The 19,955-nt window shown below is 44.1% G+C and overlaps 1 protein-coding gene across 1 annotated transcript in view; it reads right to left on the reverse strand.

Moving 5' to 3' along the window:
• The window catches only part of THSD4 (thrombospondin type 1 domain containing 4), a 566,919-nt gene extending 555,924 nt beyond the window's left edge, over positions 1-10,995 (reverse strand). The window contains 1 exon segment of the mRNA XM_007467843.1: positions 10,880-10,995. Coding sequence (XP_007467905.1) covers positions 10,880-10,908 — 29 coding nt within the window. The 5' untranslated portion in view covers positions 10,909-10,995.
• Between the last annotated feature and the right edge of the window lie 8,960 nt (positions 10,996-19,955).

The raw sequence follows: 19,955 nt of genomic DNA on the forward strand, positions 1-19,955 counted from the left end.
AGAAGTTTGCTAGGGATCCAGGAATGCTGAGCACAGCCCCTCCACTCCCCTTAGGGGAGGAAAAGTTGGAACTCTTCCCAGCCAAACAAGGAGGGCTACCATTCGAGAGCTTGATCTGGACCCCCTGGGTTTGGGGTATATGGAGCGGTGCTTGATTTTCCCCTGAAACGTATTTAAAGGCCAAAACTTGGCTGGAGTGTCTAGGAGGGTGGAGCAGTGTGAGAGGGCTGGGGTGGGAGCAGCCTACATACCTGGAGCTTACAGGGGCAAGAAAAGCTGGGGTTCTCCCATGGAAAGCAGGACTCAGGTCCTCTGGCAAGGACCTCATCAAAGCAGATCGCTCACCAAAAGACAGGTGATGTGTGGTGCATACCCACGGGGCCCGGGAGCTGGGGGAGGCGGGATAAAGAGGCAGCCAGTTCTCGCACAGCCTGAACCGGGGCATGAACAACAGGAGATCCCAGTGAGGGGGAGGTTCTCCAAAGGTCCAGTCAAAGGGCCCTGAGAGGAGAATCCACAACATAACATCAGCCAAGCCAGGACAGCAACACCAGATGACAGCGGGCACCGATGCTATTGAGATCCTCTTTGCCCAGCTATCTGTCCCCTCCCCTGCTCTGTCCTGGAGGAACTAATGAGGACCAGAGGGAGCGGGGCACAGAGCGGAACTAGGAGTGTGAAGAAACAGCCAAGCCCTCTCTTCCCACTACAGGGGTCTGAGGCCAGACCAGGCCCAGGATGGGGGGAAGAAAGAAGCGTTACATTGGATGAGAGACTGAAGATTTTATATCTGACTAGACTTTCTTTTAATGTAGCATATCTGTACATGAAATCCTTCCAAGTAAGGAATCTATTCAGAAAAATATAAAATTAGTGGTGAAAAGAATCAAAGAGTTGATTTATAACTTGCTGAGGCTCTAGGCCAGTGCTGTCCAAGAGAACTTTCTACAACAATGGAAATGTTCTCTCTCTGTACTGTCCAATGCACAGGCACACGATCTGTGCTGCTCGGCACACAGGGGGCTAAGGGTGCACGCCTGGATGGTGAAGTTACTGATGCCTTAGATTCACCCAAAAAGTACTCAAGGAAAACAAAAACTAAAGCTACTTAAGGAAAACTAAAACTTCTAGAAGGATGGGCATTCAACCATTAAAGCTACCCCCTCCCTCACATGCACACATCTTTTGGGGCCTTTTGATACATGAAAGAGAGACTGCTCATTAAACCTGCAATGGAGCAGAAAACTGCCTAAGCTGTCTTCCAGGCACGGGGCAGGGGTATCAAAAGGAGCGGGTGTGAACACAGTGATGGGAAAGGAACAGTTATTTTTCTAGTTGTATCCTTACTGGATACAACCTTATGCTCCTTGGTTACATGACCTTGGGCCAAGCACCTCTGCACCTCGGTTTCTTCATCTGTAACATGGGAATAATAGAACCCGCCCTGCCTACCTCAAATGAGTTCATGCGCAAGAAAGCACCTTATGAAGCCGTGCCTACAAATCTGAATCATTTGTAACACATTCTGGCACTGTTTACTCATTTAAAAAGAAAACCAGATTGGTGTGGTTTTGTTAAGAAAACAAACAGCAGCTCCAGAAATGCGTTACACCTCAGCCCCTCAAAGTTCTTGGCACACACCTAAGCCACATATTTGTAAGGCAATCAGGAGCCGTTTTGCATAAACCACTCATCCCAGGCTGCACTTCCATAAGAGTTGGGGGACTTGGAGTGGGAGAGGGAGTGAAAGATGGGAGAAGGGAAAATTTTAGGTTTCCTGTTGTCTTGGAGGGACTGCATTCCAGGGTTGCCTGGTCAACTCTACTCCCAGATATGGTTACAGCTCCTTCCCTCCCCACGTTCAGGTGTCTGCCCAAAGGTGTCTCTTCTCCATAAGGCTTCCCTGACCCTACATAAAATAGGACTTCGTCTCCCAGCCCAACCTATTTCTCTTTCTCCATAGCACTTTCCATTTCACATAGGATGTCTTTATTCACTTAAATTTCTTCCTCTGCCCACTAGGATATAAGGTCCATGAGATCAGGGAGTCTGTTTTGTTACTACTTTATCTCCCAGCACCTCGGAAAGTATCTGCTATATAGGAAGAGCTTAATTCATTGAATTAATGAATGAGGCTTCATCCTCTTATGACCTGTGAAATTTCAAGATAAGTGGAAATAGTGTGGATTAATGGATTTCAAAATGTCCAAAGTAACTTTGGGAGCTTTGCAAAGCTCTTTTATGAGGGATTTATAAGAATCAGTGTGCTTTTGAGACTCTACGTGACTTTCCAAAAATTCATTCTCATGGGATTTACACAAGGTCTGGCAGCAGAATGTCTGTTGGTGCTTTTGTTGCAAAAATGCTACGCAAGTTATGTTTAGATGTTCAGATGATGCTTCTCTTCATGAAGCTGGGCCCCAGTGAGGCTAAAATGCATAGCGATACCCAATAAAATTCTTGCTGGAATAAAACCTTAGTTAGTAAATGGGCTCTGCTCTGAATGGAATAGAATAAATTCCCCCAGAGGGGAAATTATTCTTTGGGCTGCAATCACAGCAGCCAGAGCAATATATAACCCCAGGGGCCAGATGAAACTCGGCCAAGGGCTGTAAGGTTCCCACCCCTACTCTGTAGACTCCGTTTTAGGACACCTCAGCCTGCTCACACATACCTGTCTAATTGCTTAGTCCATAGCTGTGCCCACACCTCTTTAAAACACTGACAATCTGGCCCAAACTCTTGCTCCTCCTGACCCAATTCGAAATTAATGTTTGGGGAATGGGAGAGCATGTGCGTGTCTGTGTGTGTGCGACTCGTGTGTTACTCCACTTTGATAGTTTGCTTTGGCAAACTGTTCCCAGCTTGCAACGTTTTGACAGATTGAAGGCTACCAGGGCCTTTGGCAAACAAATTACACTCTCCCCTCCAAGCGGTGGCGGAAGCCACATTTCCAGCGAGACTTTCCGATTCACCTTGCAGGAGAAGCAGCCCAACATTTCACACCAATCAGAACAACAACAACAAAAAAAGTTATGCCGTTTACCCAGCCCTGTTCTAGATTTTAAACACTCTAACGTTTCATTTCCTGTAGAAAATAATGCCCGCTGAAATTTGGTACAAGATTGACATCACGGAACTGGGACTCTGCCCTTGTGTATTCCCCTGGGCCAACCCCTTCCCACCCCCGTCCCCCAATCATCCTTGACTCCAGTAAGGGTGGATCATGTCACAGCCTCTGTGTACCTCGGATTACCTCAATGAACTCAATGCCACTTGAGCATATTAAGTCACAAAACAAGCAAAAGAGCAAAAATAAAAAATAAAAATAAATGTTACTTTTTTCCTTTTCGGTTAATACAACCCAAGAGATATTTTGGGAGGAACCTGATCACTAATAAAATTATACTGACCTGCACAAAAGAGAGCCAAAATCTTAGCATCGAAGTGAAATCTCCACCTGCACTCTGTGGATCAAAAATTTTTGCTAAGCGAGCATTTTACTGTGTTCAACTCAACCCTCTGCCTTCCTCTGACAGCAGTTAAAGAGTAAAGGCAGCAAGACAAGGAGATGGGTTACAAATGACATTAGCCAGAAGACTACGTGGTTACCACTGATCTCAACGCTTACAAGGATTATTTCATTTAATTGTCAAAACCATCCTATCAGACACTTTGATTATACCCATTTTTCAGGTGAGGAATTTGAGGCACAGAAAGGCTAAGAGTCATTTATCGAAGGGCACACACACCTAATGAGTGACAAAGCCTGAGTTCAAGGCCGAAAGTCAGATTCTTGGCCGGGACCCTTAATCACTGTGCTCTGGGGCCTCCTAGGACACAACACACCTTGAAACCAAGCATTTGCCATTTTATTACATCACTTTTCTTCTGCAGTCTGTATAAGGCTGTGGCTTCACACATCTGTTTTACTTTCTGTCATTGCTTGCAAAAAATAATCAGAAAATAAGTGGATACAGTAAAACTTCATGCATCCACTCTCACTAGACAACAGTCTAAATTTTAAAATAATTGAAGCTTACCATTGAAATCCCAAACTTAAAAAAAAATACATTCTGTTTCTTTGCCCTGCTTTCTCATACAGAGTATGCTGTGCTTAAGCAACCTTGTTTAGCTGGCTCAGAGTCACCAGAGTGAGTATTAATCAATTTGTGCAGCATAAGGTGGCAGCCTTGGAGCAGAGCAGCCTGAGAGCACCGTGGAAGCCTGGGGCTTTCTGAATCCAGTTGGCCCTTGGCCAGCTCCTCCCTACCATCAGGCAGGCTTCGCTTACCTTCCTACAGATGAGCCTGCGCCTCTTAAGTCGGCTTCCTTCGGGTCTGCCTTGGCCTTGGAAACCGTTAGACAATCAAGCTGCAGCCAAACCAAGATCAAACAGGCTCAGGGAAAAGGCCTGCCTGGCTTTCGTGGAGTAAATGTTTCCATTTTAGAGCATGGACTTATGGACACCTATTCTAATTGCATATTGGTTTTTATTGCTTATTTCCAGGCTCTCAATTCTCACAGCCATTTGCGTTTTCTGGACTGCAGTCTCTGGAAAAGTGAGGTGTTCTGTCACAGCACAGCTTTTTTTTTTTAATTTAATTAATTAATTAATTTATTTATTTATTTATGGCTGTGTTGGGTCTTCGTTTCTGTGCGAGGGCTTTCTCTAGTTGCGGCGAGCGGGGGCCACTCTTCATCGCGGTGCATGGGCCTTTCACTTATCGTGGCCTCTCTTGTTGTGGGGCACAGGCTCCAGACGCGCCGGCTCAGTAGTTGTGGCACATGGGCTTAGTTGCTCTGCAGCATGTGGGATCTTCCCAGACCAAGGCTTGAACCCATGTCCCCTGCATTGGCAGGCAGATTCTCAACCACTGCGCCATCAGGGAGGCCCCACAGCACAGCTTTTTAAGACACAAGACCCTTTGGTAAATTCCCCTGCTCCATGGTAGGCTTCTTGAGGAAAGAGTTCTGATACATCTTTGCAGCAAGCAGAATGACCAGCGCCGTCTTGGTCCAAACTCAGGGCTAATCAATAGCAAGTGAACAAAAGAATGGAAGGAGAGAATGAAGTGAGGGGAGAAATAAAAATGAGAGAGAGGAAATGCCAGTCACCAAGAAATACAAAGTGCTGCTGTGACCGACACTTTCATCAGGAAAATGTTTTCTAAGTACATCCCAGAATTCTCTGTTGGAAAAACAGAACTTGGGGAAGGAAAAAGACAATGCTAAAAGGTGGGTTTCTACAAGTTGGAGACATTGATTCTGATCCCGGGGTGAGAGGGGTGTCAATGTTAACCTGAGTCATATAAATTCACTCGAGTATACAACGAACAGGTAGTTTGGCAGCTGAATGATCACACCTTGACTCCACTGAACCCTTTTCGGTACAGAAGGTTCTAGCAAATCCCACAGTCAAGTTCTGAGTGATGAGGATGAGAGCCAGATGTAGGACTGTGCCAGGCATAAAGAAAAATCAATACTGTCTGAAAGCCTGCCATCATTTTATAGGGGTGGGTTTGCCAGGGCAATCCTCCAAAAATCGGTTTTATTTCCTGCTAGCCTCTATGCCTACCATTCAGATGGCTCCTACCGGGCTTCCCACAAAAGATTCCAGCAGGTTCTTCCTTGGTACACTTGTACTCTTCTGCATCCACCAGATGAGTCGTGTTTATATGGAGTTTAACCATGGTCCCAAAATTGACGATGCCAGGGCTTTGTAATTACATAAAATATTCAAATAGTACACAGGTCCATGAAGCAGAATGCAAAAAGAAAGAGTAGCTGGTAGTTGTTTCTACACAAACGAAACTGAATGCTTTGGAAAGACTCAATAAAGGCAAGTTGCCAAAAAAAAACCCCCAAAGAACTGGCAAATTAGGTGTGGATGAGACAACTGTAAATGATTAGGGGCAAAAATAATAAAAATCCAGAATCACTCTATAGTCAGATTGCTTTGCAAATGTCTTTAGATTCCCATTCCACTTTAAAGAAACCCAGATGGAAACCTCAGATAATGCTTATGGGTGTGGTTTGTGCAAGAAAGACAATCAGGGGTTCACACTCAAAGCAAAGTCCTTGGCCCCCATATCAAAAACTTGGTGAGTGAATGTACATGTGTTTTAAGTTAAAAATAAACTGTTAAAGGTGTGTGTCTGTATCATTTGCATGATCTTCTGCTTTAACCTACTTTTATAGTTAACTGAAGATCCTAATCAGGAAAGAAGAATCTTCTCCTTTTTTTCTCTCACACGAAGGATAAGTATTGACTCATTCATTCAATATTCAACAAATATTTTTTAAGCATCAACTGGATAGTGGTTTAGATGTGGGCTACACCAACTCAGCCCTGCCTTGTTGACACCTGAAGTTCAATACTTAGGATCCCAGCCTGGCCTCTTCTCTTCCCCCTCCTCCTCTTGCCCCTCCCCCTCCCACTCCTGCCCCTGGACAGGGGTTCCAAATCTCAGGTTCAGCCGTGCGGCTGCCACCTCTCATACAGCACTGCCCTAAGCAAGATGTGGGCAAAATAAGACCAAAGTACAAGAGGGCCTATTGGTCAGTCCATTTTTACCTTATGTAGCAGGTTAAATGGAGGCCTTCATAACAATAGGTCCATGCCCTGGACCCTGTGAATGGGACCTTATTTGGCGAAAGGGTCTTTGCAGATGTGACTAATTTAGGAATCTGGAGATGAGATCATCCTGGATTGTCCAAGTGGGTCCTAAATCCAAGGACAAGTGTCCTTCTAAGAGTCGCAAAGAAGAGAGACACATGGAGAAGAAAAGGCCATTGGAAGATGGAGGTAGACATTGGAATGATGCAGCTACAGACAAAGAACGCCTGGGGCCACCAGAGGCCGGAAGAGACAAGGAAGGATTCTCCCTTAGGACCTTCCAAGGGAGCACTATTCCCTGCCAACACCTTGATTTTGGACTTTGGGCCTCCAGAGCTGTGAGAGAACACAGTTCTATTGTTGAAAGCCACCCAAGATTGTGGTGATTTGTTACAGCACTAGGAAACCTCCTCTTGCCCCTCCCACTCCCACTCTTGCCCCTCCTCTTTCCTGTTTTCTTCCCACCCATATTTCTCCTCCTCCTTCACCCCATTTCTTGATCACTGGCATAGGGTCTCTAATTGACCCCATGACCCTTCCCAATTTTCACATATTTCTCTACTCAGAGGGGAGTCTCAGTTTTCATTCCTCAGCTATCACTATTTTGGGCATTCTCTTTCTCACACTTACAAGTAAACTTTCTCAACCCCATTCCTTCTTGTTGTTTGTATTCAGGATCTTTTTCAGTTCTCCCAGAACAGCCGCCTTTCTCTTTCTCATTTCCTCAATCCCTTCTGGCTGTATTTCTCAGCAAAGTAGCTGACAGGCATTACAGTAATACTTCTGTGTGTATCGAGGAAAAGAGAAGCCTTACTTTTCAGAAGACTAAAACCAGACACTTGACCTAGGGCCATCAACCTGTAAAATGATCCAGAACTCTCCTGCGTAAGGGCCATAAAAATCACCATCTAACCCCATAATCCCTCTAATTACATCTGCATTTCTTCAAAAACTACCATTCAAAATAAGAATCCCCCCCCCCAATCAACTTTAACCACTTGTTTGGCATTTTCAATAGTTTTGTTTTCCTCTGTGTTCTCATCTCAGAGATAACTTGTATCAACTATACAAAAGCACTCCATGAGGTAAAGAAAGAGCCCCTGACCAAGCAGACTGGCTCTAAAGAGACTTTGTTGGCTGGCCATGGTAGGTGGCCATCTTCACTTGTTACACTGCTTCTAGGGAGAAAACTGAGTTTCCTTCCACTCAAGCACTGAAAAAACACACATAGATGTAACTGTGCATACCAAAAAAAAAGGTGAATAAAAGAAATATATACACTTCCGTATTACTTAGTGCCTTTTCCTCTCTAACTTGTAACAGGTGACAAACCTTAATCTAGCCTTGACCAATCCTTTGGTCCAAACGGATTTCTCCTGCCCTGAGTTTTGCACAGCATCCAAGTCTTGTCCAAGGTTCAATGGCAACTCGCTAACCAGCTCCACCTAGAGTTAAAATCTTAGTGTCTCTTCTGCTACTGGGTTTAACCGTGGTTCTTTTGGTTACTACAGATTGTGAGCAGGGCAGAGACACTCTTGCTATGTTAATACTCAGGGCTTCTCCATCTCTTTCAATGACGGGGAGGCTGGCTTTCTGTTTCCCTGTGGCTTGGCAAGAACTGGGGAGGGATTTTTAAACGAAATCTCTGCATATCAGAACTGTGAATCCCCTTAAGTGCTTTTTCCTCTCAGGGATTTTCTTGGCAGCTAACTCCCAATTTTTCTCTGGTGTTTTCTCTATAGGTAGAGAAATCCTCCAGCTTTTCCTATTGATCTTTATGTATTTGGTTGCCTTGGTAAGTATTAAAAAGCCCTTAATATTTGTGTTTCTCTGTGTGCTTCTCATCTACCGATTTTATCAAAGACCTCTCACTCTTAAAGTAACCATAGCTCTTTGCCCCAGAACATTTTGAAAGGCATTTAAACAAAAGATACTCTAGTTTTTGTTTGTTTGTTTGTTTTTGTCGGGTTAAAATATATTTACGTGGCCCTAGAAACAGAATGCAGAATGGTTTATGAGTACCTGACTTATGAAGAAGTAGACTTGATGGAAGTCTTCAGCTGAACTCTCCCAAAGACTCTCCCGTGCTCATAACTCACATTTTCTTTCCCCAGCCCTTACAGCAGGACTGTTGGAGAAACGTCCTGCTGAGTAGCTCTGTTCAAACAATCCCTTCAGCAAGACCATAATCCTGGAGGCCTGTCAAGACTTCCAGAGTTCTGCCCGGAGGGTAGCAAGGCCACATCTAGCTTTCAACAACTCCCACCCTGCTAATTTCTAATCTGTGGGCAATTTCTCTGAAATAATGCACAGCTTGGAGGTGAGCCCGCCAAGCCTCCCTTGAAGGGAGATGGCCTCTGCATCACAGATCATTACAGAGATTAACTGCAGGGGCATCAATTAAAATTCCAAGCATTAAGAAAAAAAAAAAACTTTGCAAAAGGGACTTCTCTCAAATGAAGCCCTTCTTGTACAGCCTGGGTGGCCACAATTTTGAGGGTCTTCAGTACTCGTAGGGGCCTTTCTGATGGCAGCTAGATTTACACTTGCTTACCACATGGGGAAACTTAGGTTTTATCTGCTGCTCTTTTCAATCCAGTTCAATATATGACTGTGACCTCCATTGCTGTGTCTCCCATTGGGTCCTGGTGTTCAAATACGCTGTGGTCCTAAAGTGACCCAGTGGTCCAACTGCATTTCTCATTCCCCTGTGGTTTTACAGCAGTATGTTGGAGCTTCCACAAACTGGATACATATTTTATGTCTTGAAATATCTTTTAAATTATGTTTTAAACTATGGCTAAAAAAAATGCACCCATGCTAATTTAGATTAGATACCAAAGACTAACCACGAAGAGACTTGGGCTGCTCTGTTCATGGCTGGATTCTGAAGAAGCCTCAGGATGGAGCTTTTCCTGCCTTCTCTGACTCTTTTTGACACACTTGTTGATGTCATTGATGAAGATTATAGCTCTGCATGGGTCTTTGGACTGCAGGCCTGCACACGCCAATTCATGTAAAATTATACAGGCAGTTACAGACTAAGCTCACACACACACACCACACTCAGTGAAATGCCAGGCATGGGTCTAAGAGCATCTGTCTGGCAAATGCTCTAGCCCTGGTTGGGCCATCACATGTGGCACTGTCATAATAACACATTACAGACCGTTTTACTTTCCAGTGTAAGTTCTGGGCATTTGGGACTAACATATAGTTAAGGGGGGAAAAGAAAACTACAAGATATCCTTAGCGACTCAACTTTGAAACAAAAAGTTCTCCCTTTCCCTTTCTAGATTCTGAATCAATTTCTTTAAAGAGTATCCTGAGATTGCAAAATGAGCTGCATTGAAGAACTGTTACCAATTGCCATTACTTACCTTATGGATTACGATGTCGTTAATATTATGCAGCTAAAACCAGTCGCAAAATAAACTAGATGCTGAGACTGATGTACAAGCCATCATCCATAAATCTGATTTCAAATTTTGATGTTTATCCAAACAGACTCATTAATCTCATAATGTGTAAATATTACAAACTCAAACATCTAAAATAAATTTCTCTTAATAAAATGCTGCCGTTGGCTATTTATATGTTGAGATCTTTACATAGGATTTTGACTGAAGAATTTTTAAAGGGGTCTATCATCTTAAGGAAAGTTTGAAAACAGCCTGGATTCTAGAGCACCAAGCCCTTCCCCTGACTCTGCACTGAAGGAAATGAGCACCGGGAATTAAGCACTGGTTTTCTGATTTGCGTATGGTTGATATCTGTATCAAATAAAACATACAGGTGTGTCATAGATGTTTTGAACAGAAGGGACCAGAGAGGTCACCTTCTAAATACACTGGATCAATTAAGTCACAGTCTGTGGGGATACAGCTAGAGGACAATATTGTCTAAAGTTTTTCAGGTGATTCTATTGTGCAACCATGATAAATACCCACCAATCCAGTGACATCTTTATTTAAAAAAAAAAAAATCTGAGTCCTAGATGTTTCCCAGCAAATAGCAGAGCACAGCATCGAACCTAAGTCACTTGAATCTCAGTCCAAATACCTCTCACCACAGCACACAGTTCCCCAGGCCTCAGCAGCCTTTGTGAATAACAAACTTACTACATATATGTACACAGCATATAAAACATATCTGTGAGATGCAGGCCCTCAAGGCTAGTTATTATAAGAAATATATAGTAAAATTCAAATATCAAATTTCTTATTTCCCTGTTCTCTTTTTAAAAGGTTCTCCACTTACCTGAGAGACTCCAGGAAACAGGAAACCATGATGCTGGGTATCCCAGGAAAAGCAAGGGCTCCTCAGAGATGTTGCCAATTTTCTGCAGATGGGGGTGGCACTCAACTCCTACAGAAGAATAACAATGCTATTTTTAGCATCGTTTGCTTAGGAAGATTCTAGAGCCTAAGATTCTGCAGCTTAAGTTGGCCAAAGTGAGCAAATGGAAGACATTAGGACGAAACTACCATTGCCCAGTTATGCCCAATTATGGTGACCAGATTGCCCAAATGAAAGCAGATTATGTATGAACATGAGGTAACAAATTTACAGGACACTCAGCGCAGTGACTGAACCATAGAAGATGTTTAATAAACTCCCATCAGTATGACTACCTCAGACTCTAAGCTAAGAGCAGAGTTGGCATTAGGCAAACGCGCGTTGGAAATTTTGCTTCATCCACGTTAAAGGCTACTTGACCACAGGAAAGTCATTTCACCTCTGTGTCTTGGTTTCTCCAACTGTACAGTAGGGGTAAAAATACAGCCTAACCATAAAAAGAAATGATGTCTGGATACATGCTACAAGACAGACGAACCATGAAAACATTACACAAGTGAAAGAAGCCAGATGCAAAAGGCCACTTATTATATGATTCCACTTACAGGAAATGTCCAGAATAGGCAAATCTATAGAGACAAAAAATACATTAGTGGTTACCAAGGTCTGGAGGGTGGGGAGGGGCTAATTCGAGGGTCTGAGGTTTCCTCCTGGGGTGACAAAAATGTTCTAAAATTAGATTGTGATGATTGCACAATCCTGTGAATACACTAAAGAAAGTTTAATTGTACACATTAAATTGGAGAAGTGTATGGTATGTGAATTACATCTCAATGAAACTGTTCAAAAAATATGGCCTAAAGAACTGTGGCAGATTATGAAGATTAAATGAATGGACACATGTCATATGCTTAGCCCAGTGCCTGGAACAGAGGATGCTCAATTAAAAGTAGCTCTGCACAATTCCCTGGTGGCCCGTGGTTAGAGCTAGGCGCTTTCACTGCGGTGGCCCGGGTTCAATCCCTGGCTTGAACCCCAGAGTTTTCCAAAATCATTGGTTTCCAAATTCTTCTCAGGACTGCAAATTTCCTTCTCACTAGAAACGGGAGATGGGGGATAAATTACAAGGACTTACGAAAAGACGGTCAGGAGAATCAGAAAATTCCATTTGCAGGGGGAAATAAGATTTTTAAAGTTACAACCAGCCCTTTCTGGGGGTTATTAAGAAAATCAAGCCTCTTGAATGTAATCACCCCTAATTAGCCATCAGCAACTCATGAAATTACTCATGGTATTGAAGACCCTTAAATTCTTGGGTCTCAGCCAAAACTTACACTGAGATCCACCAGGAAGAAGGCCAACAAGTGCAAATTGGAACAGTTAAAACTCCTCTGAATCCGAGGCACGGTCTTCTTGCTCTTGGCTGGGAAGCGGATATGCAAAAAGACGGGATTTAGCTTGGGAGTCAGATGAGATCTTTGCCAAAGCTCCTGATAATGATCAACTAATCAGTAATTATTTACTCATGTGGGCTGCTCAGGTCCTCTCCAAGGTGCTATGGAATTCAAGAGATGAGGCAATGCAGGGTCTTGCTTTACAACCTAGCTTACATGGAAAAGATTTAGGGACACGGAATTGTGTGGGGAAAGGTTGGTGTTATCCAGAACAACACAGGGTAAATAGTGTTATACAGAGACCCTGAGCATAAATCAAGCTAATTCAAGAGAAGGAGAATCACTAGAGAGGGCTGGTCAGGTATCAGCAAGGAAGATGGGACTGAAAATCAGCCCTTAGCCTATGTGGGTTACAAAAGAACAATCCAAAGTGTTTGGTAAGAGTGTACACATTGTAATCTGAAAGACCTGGATCTAAGACCAGTACCTCCATTTATTAAGCAGGTGACCTTAGGCAATTAAGCCTTTTGGCTTTCAATTTCCTCATCTGTAAAATGGGGATACTGTCTATAACTACCTCATAGGGTGGTTGTGCATATCAGATACTTACTGAGACTACAGGACCTAGGTGCTAGATACACACACATAAACACACACACACACACACACACACACACACACACACACACACACACACACCAGGCATGGTCCCTGCCTTCATGGAAATTACAATCTACAGTCTAGATGCTAGAGGGCTACACATGTTAAAGAAACTGAAACACAAATAAGTATAAAAATAAATTGTGATAAGACCCAGGGAAGCCAAGAAGAAAGTGCAAGGTGCCTCAGAAAGTATACTGGGCAGTAGTCAGAGAAGGTCCCTCTGAGGAAGACCTTTATGCTGGGCCTTGAGGGGTGAGCGGGAGTCAGGCAGGTGAAGAGGGAGGGGGGCATCCCAGGGAGAGGGAATCGCACACGTAAAGGCACGTGAGGAACTGGGAGGGGGAAGGAAGGAAGCAGCTGCTGGGAAGTAGAAATCAAAGGAAACCCCAGGAAGAGCTGACCCCCTACTGAGAAGTAAAATCCCCAGAATGTGGAAAATGAATGGGTGAGGGGGGCAAGGGAAACTCACTGCTGCGGCCTCTCCCATCGCGGAGTACAGGCTCCGGACACGCAGGCTCAGCTGCCGTGGCTCACGGGCCCAGCCGCTCCACGGCACGTGGGATCTTCCCGGACCGGGGCACGAACCCGTGTCCCTTGCATCGGCAGGCGGACTCTCAATCACTGCGCCACCAGGGAAGCCCTAACAGCTTTTTTAGTTTTGTCAGGAAAGGAAGGGCAACGTTGAGGGAAGAGGGTGTGCTATAAAGCAGTGGTTTCCAAATCTGACAAGTCAACCAGAAAAACATGTTAAATTATCAGAACAGTTTGAAAATAGATTCACAACCGCTGCTGATAACCATGAACCTCGTTCTGTGTATTTTGCCTTCAGATATTTGCTGATGATAGAATGAAGCCATCACAATTAGCATATGTCACTTTAAAATATGGTTCCTTTCACCTTTATGTCACCCTTTTACAATTTATATTTTGAGTGTACGTTTTATGTGGTCACATCATACATTGATAGGTTAAAAAAATAACCAAGCATAGATTAGCATTGTATGCTCAAACATTTTTTACTGATGGGGTGTGCAATCAAAAAAAATTTGTGGAGGCCATTACTCTTGAATGTTTTTTTGACCAATTTCTTGTCAGATTTGACTGGTCACTTTTATCTTATGAAATGGTTGATGAGTGTGTCCTGGAAGAGCTGGTAGCAGCTCTGCCATTTCCTGATATTCACTTGGGTCTCTATGATTGTAACAGGGAAGAATAAATCTGACTCCATGTTGTATCTGTTTCTTTAACTTTTGTATTCTATTGCTTTTTCTACAAATTAATCACTCAAGGGATGTTGCCTAGAGCTTAAAGTATACATAATGGCCCATTCTCCAGGAACCCTGCCTCCCATGCCTGAGTGTTAAGTTAAAATACCTTTGTTTAGCTCACAGGAAACTTCCTGACCAGGCCTACCTGTGAATGGCTGCAGGAAGAAAGAAATTAACACATCCCCTCTGGCGTCTGGCCGGAACCAGGAAATATTGCTAACAACTTATCACCTTTTTTACTTTACCTCCTCACCTCCCCTTCTTTGTTCTATAAAAGGAACTAGCGTCCAAACCCGGGCAAGATGGTTCTTTGGGACACGAGTCCACCATCTTCTCGTCTGCTGGCTTTCTGAATAAAGTCACTATTCCTTGCCCCAACAGCTCGTCTCTCGATTGATTGGCCTGTCCTGCAGTGAACAGTACGAGCTTGGATGTGCTAACATGATTACTATGTGCTAAATCAGCTCTGCTTTTCAAACTGTGGGTCACAACTCATTAGTCTGTCATGAAATCAACTGCATGAGTCATGACCTGCACTTTTTTTAATGAAATATAAAAGAACAAAAAAGAAAATACCAGCATTTATCACACACAGTAAGGCTAAGTAAGTATGTCTCACTGTGGCTACCGGTCAGAAAAGTTTAAAAGCCCTGGCTCTGGAGGATCAGAAGGCACTGCAGGATTCTCACTGTGATGAAGGAGTAAAACTGTGAAGATGTGGCGAAGACACGTTATCCAAGCCCTGGCAAAAGCACCAGGAGAATTTTGACGAGATGGGGAAGAAAGAGCCCTTGTAGGTTCTGGAGCAGGGAGGGACCTGAAGAAAATGAGGTTTCCCGAAAATCCATTTGGCAACAGTGCCGGGGATTGAGTAAACATGCTATCTGTGGAGCGAGTCACCTTTGGGGGTTTGCTCCTGTTGATTTATAACCTTTCTTGACAGTGAACAAAAAAATCGAACGATCTAGTTTCTGTTAAAACATATGTTCCCTGGCCGATGGAGGCCCCGCCGGCTCCCCTTTCCACAAAGACCCTGCAGGAAGGCTGGACAAGTCACCTGATCTGGTTCAGGCCAAAGTCACAGTCCCCACACACCTGGGGAACAGGAAGGATATGACAGGAGGCACGAAGGCTTGGGATGGAGGGGACAGAAAGAGGGGCCACAACAGATGTAACCCAGGGCAGGAGCTGGCTTCCCTGACCCCAGAAGGGGCCACTGTGCCCTGAACATTGGCGCTGTTGTGCTGCCCCTTTCCCACAGGCCACCTCTGAGGATCCTTCCTGCCCCTTCTCCTCTTGGCCTGACCAGATCCCCTGGAAGATGCCCCCTGATTTCAGTGCACCCTAGGTGATCAGCCTCTCAGGTCTGGGTTCAGAAAGACCACCTCGTGGCCACATCCCAACCACAGACCCCAGATCCCCCTCCTGCCCTCCTCGCCGTCACGCACAGGCTTCTCCCCCGGAAATATCGTCTCTCAGAACCCCAGCCCACTGTGTGCAGAGCCCCCACCTGATTGGTCCAGTTGTCTGTGGACCAAAGTACCAGGATGTCAGCTCTCAACATCAGTGCGTCCAACCTACCTTTGTCTTCCATTAACAGGAAAGTGGAAGAGAAGTCAAGAAAGTCAGGAATCAACTTTTACTACACTACACACCTGATATGCGATATAAGCATGTTATTTAATTCTCATAGCAAAACTTAGGCCACACGATGGGTGGAGGGTAGGGCTTGGACTTGAATACAGACCACCAACCACAGGGCTTCTCCTCTTTTCACTTTATTAGACTCACTATCTCCCAGCTGGTAGAGAATCATAGCTAGACACTCAACAAATGAATGAATGGATGGATGGATGCTACCCCAAGGGGACGGGTATACCTCACCTCTTTGCTGGGAGATGAAACATTTCAGGACATGACTTGACTGTGCCATGAACATCACCTACAGCAAAGTGAGCCAAGATGAGCAATTTAATAACCTATTATTTCAGATAAGAATAATAATAATGTAGCTGGGGACTCGAACAAACATCTACTGAGTGTTTACCATGTATCAGATGGTTTTCTAAGTGCTTTATATTAACTCATTTTATCCTCACAACAACCCCATGAAGGAGATAGCATTGAGAAATGGAGGAACAGAGAAGTTAAATAACGTTTCCAAAGTCACCCAGCTAGTAGGTGGGAAAGTCACAATGCAAACCCAGGCAGCCTGAGCCCAGAGTTTATGCACTTAACCATCATTTGATACTGCCTTCTACCTACACACAAACAGGGCTGGCTTAAAGGATCAAAACAGAGTCTGTGTCTGCTGCTGGTCTACATCTTTTCCCAGGTGCCATCTCGAGTACAAGTTTAGAGATAAAGGAACACTCTAGGTCTCAATGGATCCGTTGAATGGGTTCCTCAAGTCGCAACACATCAGAGTGGTCCCATGTCTCCTGCAGGGCTGGGACCAGTGATTCTGAAGTCCTTGAACATTTGTGTATGTGGAGCAATCAGGTTACCAGCTAATGAGCTTTCAATACCTATTGAGTTAGGAAGCTTCGTGCCAGATACTACATATGACAAGGGGTGGGGGGTGGATCCCTGCCCTTGAGAAGCTTACACTCTTACTGAGGCAGACAAATAAATACAAAAATACATAAATGAATATTTCTTTCACAACGATACATTACCCTAGACTGAGTGCCCAATGGCTGGTACAGGCAAAAGGAATGCCAACAGTCCAAGGAAGTAAATAGCACAGTGGACTTTTATTATTAGCACTTACGTTATTCTTTTGAGAAAGAAATATCCTTTCTCAAAAGAGTCACCATTAATAATACGGCGGGCAAATTTGCCAGACAACAATGGGAGGTACAGGACAGGGTCTAGAAGCTTAAAAGAGAAGGGATTATCATCTCTTTTAACAGATACCAGGCACGCTCGCTCTTATGTTCTGTTTACACTTGTCCCTCACTGGTTGGGGAGCTTCTCAAGGCCAGGGATAAGTTTATTCATCTTTTCATCTTTACTCATCTTTGCCTGGTACAGAGTGGCCCTGCAATAAAAGTTTGATGAATGAATGGAGGATGAACAGCACGTGTCTCCAATAGACTTTTACTTCTTAGGAAGCGGGCCCATGTCTGATTTCTCTCTAGGTGCTATTGCTGGTGTCCAGTGAATGGCTACAGACTGCCCTAGAGAAAGAATGAAGGCACCGGCCCACAGCAGATGTGTGCTGCCTCCACGGAGGGTCCGACCCTCCTCAGCCCTCTGCTGGCCATCATCACTCGCCACAGCCCTTTCAGGAAATCCTGCCTCAGGCAGCAGGGTATTCAGGAAAGCTGACCTTGGAGCCCCAGCGCCCCCCCAACCCGCCCCCGCTCCCGTCACCTTTCCAGTCTCCCCGTCCTGATCTGAGGCCAGAGGTATGTTCTCCTGACACCCCCTCTGCTCTCAATATTTGGTCTTTTCTCCTACCCCTTGCAAAGCCCATCCTTTTTTCCCATCACATTCAAACCCAGCCACAGAACTCATTTCTTTCCATTGAACCTCCATTCTGCAAACTGGCTGGCTTGCCCAGAGCATCCTGAAAACCCAGAGAATCTGAATTAGGTAAAAATGTTAAGAAGATCTTAAAACTCCCCGGATACTATTAAGCAAACACATTACAGTGGGTTTTGCTAACTCATTAAAGGAAACACCTTACTTCTCCTTTCTTCCCTGGAGAAACTAGGTAATCAGCACAGATTAGTCAAGGATTTCAATGCAAACTATATCATTTTCATGGTCATCAACACTGATGTGGCATATATTTGTTTCCAGTCCTAAAAAACGCTTCCCAGGTAACTAAGGAAAACAGTCAAGGGTAGAAATAGCAGGCGGGCAAGATATTTTCAATAAATGAGCCATTTGTTCCTGCTTCTGTAGAGAGTTGCTTTTTCAATTTCGGATGACATGATACTGCAGATGGAAGGGAGAAATGCATCTGGAGTAAGAGCGCTTTCTCTTCTCCAAATATTCCTTAGTCGCTTGATTTACAGCACTTGATGAACTTGGTTAAATTTCTTTACTTCTGTGTAAGTCGCATATGCAGAACTCCAACCTAGCAACTGCCACAGTGTATCATCATGATCTGTGCTTTCCTTTCCTCCCCAAAACAGGACACTACAGAAGAGTAAAGACTTTTCTCAAAGACTTATTTTTTATATTCCTGGTACCTAGAACAGCAGCTGGGGGCCCAATTGGTGTTCTGTGATGACAGAGAACTTAACATTCAATCTCACTCGGTGGACATTCTCTTCAAGCATGACCATACTACATTTCCAACGTACTGATGCCCAGCGCACAATCTGAATAGAGACTTTCCTGTTTTGTAGTGACTGCTAATTGTTTCTGAAATTAACACCATCAGTGACCTTCTCTGCCCTACTTGGACACACGAATAAACAGCTGTGATGTGATGCAGGCCACCCTACCTAGGAATCGAAGATACCTAGAGACAGACTCCAGCCTTCTTGCCCACTCAGACTCAACCTCTCCCCAGCATCCTCTGCCAAGAGTGACTTGTAATCCCTGGATTGTACTCATCGAAGGAAACACGATCAGACTTCCACAGCCTGAGCTCTGCACAGGAAACACAGATTTTCTGATGTGCTACCCAGGCCTTCTCCAAGGTGATGATGAACTTTGGTCAAAGGCAGGTGGCCATAAGACTAATGGCAGCTTTGGCTCAGGCTGAGCTCCCCTCCTGGTCCACCTTCCCCTCCTTTTGATATAAGGTCCTGGCATCTACAAATGGCCTCTTGGCACTCTGGCAAACACCTGTGTACATCTGTGTATGCACCACACACACGTACACACACACACACGTCGGGGAAGTGGGTATGCCACGTGCGCTAACACTAAAAGACAAACTCACAGACAGCAAGCATCAAATTCATCCACAAGATAGGTCTAGGTGAGACTTCAAGGCTGGGTGGAACATAGCTAATATGATAGTCTTTTAGAAAAAAAACTGTCTATACAATTGCACATGTTTATTGAGGAAAAATTGAAAACTACAGGAAAACGTAAAGAGGAGAGCTATAATTACTCATAGCCTCACATTCCAGGTTAATCACTCTGAATGCTTTTGGTGTTCCACCTTCTGGTCTTTTTTCTATGCTTAATGCTTAGCTATATTATCTGTCTATTCTACATATACAAAATCACTTAAACAGTTTTGCATTCTATTTTTGACTTTAAATCATAAACATCTCATTTAATCACTGTATAATAGTTCACCCCATGGAAGCTGGATAACATATCTAAGTAGTTCCCTTATTGTTGGAATTTGTGATGAGTATCTTTATAGGAAATTCTTTATCTGTTTCTCTGCTTAGATCCTTATGGTAGATTCCTAAAACCAGAATCACTAAGCCAAAAGGTATGACTATTTAAGGTCCTTCTTACATATGGGTTGTTTTCAAAAAGAGCATACCCACCTAAAATCCCACTGTAGTGGATGAAATAAACATACTTGCCAATAATGTTAGCATTATAATCTTTTTAAATTTGATCCATAATTAGTTAGGGTGGGCTAAGAGCTGCAACAAACCATCCTAGAGTTTCAAAGCCTTAACCCAACAAAAAGTTTTTGCTCAATTCATTGTCTGATGTGGCTTGGAAGGGGCACACTCCTCCACACAGACATGCAGGCATCCAGGGACCCAGTCTCTTTTCATC

Source organism: Lipotes vexillifer, unplaced genomic scaffold (genome assembly GCF_000442215.2).
Source record: "Lipotes vexillifer unplaced genomic scaffold, Lipotes_vexillifer_v1.1 scaffold792, whole genome shotgun sequence".
Lineage (NCBI taxonomy): Eukaryota > Metazoa > Chordata > Mammalia > Artiodactyla > Lipotidae > Lipotes > Lipotes vexillifer.